Source organism: Plectropomus leopardus, chromosome 23 (genome assembly GCF_008729295.1).
Source record: "Plectropomus leopardus isolate mb chromosome 23, YSFRI_Pleo_2.0, whole genome shotgun sequence".
In the NCBI taxonomy this organism is placed as follows: Eukaryota; Metazoa; Chordata; class Actinopteri; order Perciformes; family Serranidae; genus Plectropomus; species Plectropomus leopardus.
This window is the reverse complement of record NC_056485.1, coordinates 20321282-20326281: the sequence shown is the minus strand read 5'-3', so window position 1 is coordinate 20326281 and position 5000 is coordinate 20321282. Positions and strand designations below refer to the sequence as shown.

The following is a 5000-nucleotide window of genomic DNA, read 5'->3' as shown; positions in this document are numbered from 1 at the left end:
TTTAATCATTTTGTTGTTTTTTTTATATCTTTTGTTTGTCTTTTCTCGTTTTGTTTTGCTTTAATACTTATTTTCAGGTAATTTTCTTGTAATTTATTTTACTAATTTATTGCTATTTTTTTCCTTTTGCCTTCTTCCCATATTTTTGAAAGAAATTAAGCCAAAACAATAAAATGTTCTCAGCATTCTCGAGTCATATTGTGCAAACCCATGGTCATTGCGTGTTTTTTAAAAGCGTATTTCCCCAAATGTCCAGCGGCTCACCGGTCCCGGCTCCAGCGCAGGAGGCCAGCAGCATCATGAGCGGCCGTAGGACCGGTTTGTGGTGCAGCAGCGGCTGTTTGGCCTGAGACAGAAGCATCTGGTACATCCTGAGCTGCTCCAGCTTCATGTCCTCCGTGAACTGTCTCCTCAGACTCCACAGAAACAGCCTCTCCATCACCCCCTCCAGCACCACGAACTCCAGGATGGGACCCATCGCTCCGCCTGTGAACGACAGCCGTGAGACAAACACAACGCAGTGGCAACATGAAACATGAAACTTTTTATTTTTCGCTCTTCTCACCTTGACCCGCCTCTTCCTCCATCAGCAGGAAGAGCATGTGCTCCACGTAGTTCTGGACGGCGCTGGCTTCGTCCGCCGGGATGGGGCCGAGGCGTAACGCTCCGGAGCTGCTGTTAGTATGACCGGAGAGGAAGCTCAATGCACCGGCGCCGCTACGACCCGGCTCGTGTTTCTCCAGGATCTTCACCACCTGCAGAGAGACGGACATTAGAGCAATCATCGACATTCAGTGAGTTTTCATCCACTGTTTTTAAAAGTCGTCAGTATTCCCATAAAGTCTTCAAACTTCCTGAAAAGTCCTCAAAATGCCCAAAAAATCTTTATAATTCCTAAAAAACAAAAATCTTTGTTCTCAGATTACCTGAAATGTCTTCTAAATTTCTGACAAGTCTTCAAAATTCTGGAAAGTCTTCAAAATTCTGGAAAGTCTTCAACCATACGGAAAAGTCCTCAAAATTCCCCAAAATTCTTCTACCTGAAAAGTCTTTATGATTCCTAAAAAGTCTTCAAAATATCTGAAAAGTCTTCACAAATCCTGAAAAGTCTTGAAAATTTCCCCCAAAAATCTTTAAATTCCTGAAGTCTTCAGCAATACTGAAAAGTCCTCAATATTCCCCAAAAGTCGTGAAAATTTCTGAAAAGTGTTCCCTAAAAATCTTCAGCAATACCTAAAAGTCTTAAAGTTTTAAAAATTCCTGAAAAGTCTTCAAAATCTCCCCAAAAGTCTTAAATAATCCTGATGACTCTTCAACAATACCAAAAATTTTACAATTCCAGAAAAGTCTTTAATAACCTTGAAAAATCTTTAATACTCCGAAAAGTCTTTAATATTCACAGAGAAGTCAGTCAAGCGGGTTTATGTGAAATTATTTTGAAATATTCGTGTTTGATTTGCAGCTGAAGAACATTAGAACATTAACTATTGTAAGAAATGTGAGATACAGAAGAAAACACATCGCTGTGGGACGAGCAGAGGAGGATGAATGAGGAGAGAGAAGAATGTAATTCACTGTCTGGACTTGTGTTAACCTTTGACCTCAGCTGCCTCAGACAAGGACCACACACACACACACACACACACACACACACACACACACACAATACACTTGTACACACACAGACATAAAGTGTGTGTGGGTTTTCTTGGCGGCCATAGAGAGAGATTTGTTTCTAAATGGATCCTGTGTTTAAGGGCCAAAGTCTGGGTCAGCAACACACACACACACACACACACACACACACACACACACACACACACACACACACACACACACACACACAGTCACACACTTTGTCTGCCAGCCATTATGAGGAAAACAGGACAGACTGAGACTGAGAGACAGAGGACATAAAACAACAGCAAAGTGAGTTATTCTGAGGACTGATCGATTGATCGATTGATTGATCAGTAGATGCGTTGCTCACCTGAGCCCAGTGGTTCTTGAACACGATCATACAGGTCTCGGGGTCGACCCCTCTCAGCGTGAGAGACTTCTTGCGGTTGCCCCCGACAACCACCGAGGCCATCATTTTGACAGGCAGTCAGGTGGCTATAGCATGTTCCAGCTCAGTGTGAGGGACCAGGGGGCATCGGCCGCTCTCTCAGCCCAGGATCAGGCTCTCTCCCTGGGCTTAGCAGGCAGCTGCTGGCCTGTAAGAGGTGGAGGTGAAGAGAGAGATAATTTAGTTATTAGTCATCAAATTATCATGTTAATTAGTCAGCAGCAGTGGTGACATGGAGGCTCTGTGTAGCAGTGATGCGCAACTTCTAACAAAAATACAAGCAAATATGGCCCCAGTAGGGTGCCAGGTGGCCTCCCGACCATTTTCTAATTGACAATAAAAATAAACTGATTCACACTGGGAATTGTTTTTGTACCTTTAGTCTCCATAAGATGCCAAAGTGCATAAAACAGCATCAAACAAAGCTTGTTGATCAAAAAAAGTGCTAGTGGAGGATCCCCCACACCCCCGACAGAGGTCATAGCTTAGACCCTGATGTCTTAAAATCCCAGAAGCATCTTTAAATCCAAAGAATGTTCCTAAAATCTTAAAAACATTTTAAAATCCTAGAATTTTCCCAATATCCTAGAAATGTCCTTAAATATGAGAAATACCCTAACATCCAATCATCTTAAAATCCAAGAAACATTCTTAAGTCCTAGAAACATCCTTAAATCCGAGAAACGTCCTAAAATCCTAGAAATTTCTTAAAATCCAAGACACATCATAAAATCCTTTAGACATCTTAAAATCAGAGAAATGTCCTAAAATCCAAGAAATGTTTGCATATCCTTAAAAACCTCCTAACATCTAAGAAATGTCCTAAAATCTCCAAAAATTCCTAAAATCTGAGAAACATCCTTAAATCCAAGAAACGTCCTAAAATCCTAGAAATGTCCTTAAATTTTAGAAACGTCCTAAAATCCAAGAAACATCATGAAACCCTTCGTAAAATCAAAGAAATGTCAGCATATCCTTGAAACCTTCTACAATCCAAGAAATGTCCTAAAATTTAAATAAATTCCCTAAAATCCAAGAAATGTCCTAAAATCCTAAAAATGTCCTAAAATCCTAGAACAAATCCTAAACTTGTGACGTCGGACACGTATCCGTCCCCAGCAGGAGGTCAGCGGCCGTTCGTCTCACTGTATTTCTACTGATGCTGACAAACAACAGAGAGATGTTTCCTCTTCCTGTCTTTAAATCTCTGTGTTTCCTCTGTCTGTCCACAAACTAACAAGGCCCAGGACAGGAAGTGAGGGTCGTCAGCGGCAACAAGCAAACAGGAAAAATGCATCCGGAGTCCCACCCTGGGCGTTCCCGCGACATTCCAAGAATTCCCACAGAGCTCTCCAAGAAACTTCCCCTTCACAGAGTGACAGTGGACCTACCTCCGAGCTGCTGCCGGAGGGACGACATGGACGAGACGGCTGTCCCTGAGAGACAGAGAGAGACAGATATGAGTGAGAGGTTCACACCCACACACACACACACACACACACACACACACACACACACACACACACACACGGTTCACAAATCCATCCTTCACCATCTGGGCCTCTAATCTGTGTGTGTGCGTGTGTGTTTGTGTGTGTGTGTGTGTGTGTGTGCGTGTGTGCGTGTCTGTGTGTGTGTGTGTGTGTGTGTGTGTGTGTGTGTGTGTGTGTGCGTGTGTGCGTGTGTGTGTGTGTGTGCAGGGCAAACAGTTGGATTTTCGTCCAATTTCCTTTTTGGAGCATCCCTTCGTCATCACAGGGTTTGTGTGTGTGCACGTGTGCGTCTGTCTTTGTGAGGAATTTGAGTGTAGGACCTTGGGAGTGAGGACATTTTTGGGATTTGAGGACATTTTGGCCAGTCATCATTCAAGGACAGATTTTTTAAAAAAGGCTGTTTGAGCGTTCAGACTTGAGTTTAAGGTTCAGGTTGGAATTAGGTTTAAGACCAAGTGCCTGATACATAAAATAGATCCAAAATAATGATAATAATAATAATAACTATAATAATACTTTTCCTTTTAGAGTCACAATACTCAAAGATGCTTAACAGTAACAAAAACAAAGTCAAATAAAGTAAAACAGAGATTAAAGTAAAACAAAACTTCAATGATAAATATCTGATAAACTAAATAAAAAGTGTTTTTGCAGAATATCATTATGTCAAAGTTGACCTTTGACCTCATGGATATAAAATGTCAAACTTTATCATTTTATCAAACTAAGCATTTGTGTGAAATTGAGTGAATTCTTGAGATATACCCGAAACATGTTTATAAGGTCACCATGACCTTGACTTTTGGTCACTAGATTCTAATCAGTTCATTCTTGAGTGCAAGTGGATGTTTGTGCCAAATTTGAGAAATTTGAAGAAATTCGCTCAAGGTGCTAATGAGATAGCTTGTTCATGAGAATGAGATACGCCTGATCACAGTGACCTTCACCTTTGACCTTTCACTACCAAAATACAATTTGTTGATCCTTAAGTCTAAGTAAAGGTTTGTGCCAAATTTGAAGAAATTCCCTCAAGTTATTCATGAGATAATATATTTACAAGAATGAGACCAATGCAAGGTCAGTGTGACCTTGACCTTTGACTACCAAAATCTAATCTTTTCAGCCTTGAGTCTGAGTAAATGTTGCCATTTTAAAAAAAATCTTTCAAGGATTGGATTGAATGAGGCAGGCATGGTCACATTGACCTTCACCTTTGACGACCAAAGTATTTTCAGCTCATGTAGGTTTTTATGTGTTATATGTTTTAATCTACTCACAGATTTACCAGTAACTTCTTGCTGGTTGCTCTACTCACTTTTATTTTTTTATGACTTTTAAATATGTTTTTATTCTGGTGGTTTTTATACTCATGCTTTTATTTTGTAGTATTTTGTTCCAAATTTAAAGTGCATTACAAATAAAATCTATTATTATTACTA

General features: G+C 40.4%; 1 protein-coding gene across 1 annotated transcript in view; it reads right to left on the bottom strand.

Moving 5' to 3' along the window:
* The window catches only part of LOC121962140 (FHF complex subunit HOOK interacting protein 1A-like), a 16697-nt gene extending 13191 nt beyond the window's left edge, over nt 1-3506 (bottom strand). The window contains exons 1-4 of the mRNA XM_042512334.1: nt 3460-3506; nt 1991-2216; nt 566-755; nt 265-486 (exon numbers count right to left, since the gene is read on the bottom strand). Of these exons, the coding sequence (XP_042368268.1) occupies nt 265-486; nt 566-755; nt 1991-2095 (517 nt within the window). The 5' untranslated portion in view covers nt 2096-2216; nt 3460-3506. The remainder of the gene's footprint in view (nt 1-264; nt 487-565; nt 756-1990; nt 2217-3459) is intronic.
* Between the last annotated feature and the right edge of the window lie 1494 nt (nt 3507-5000).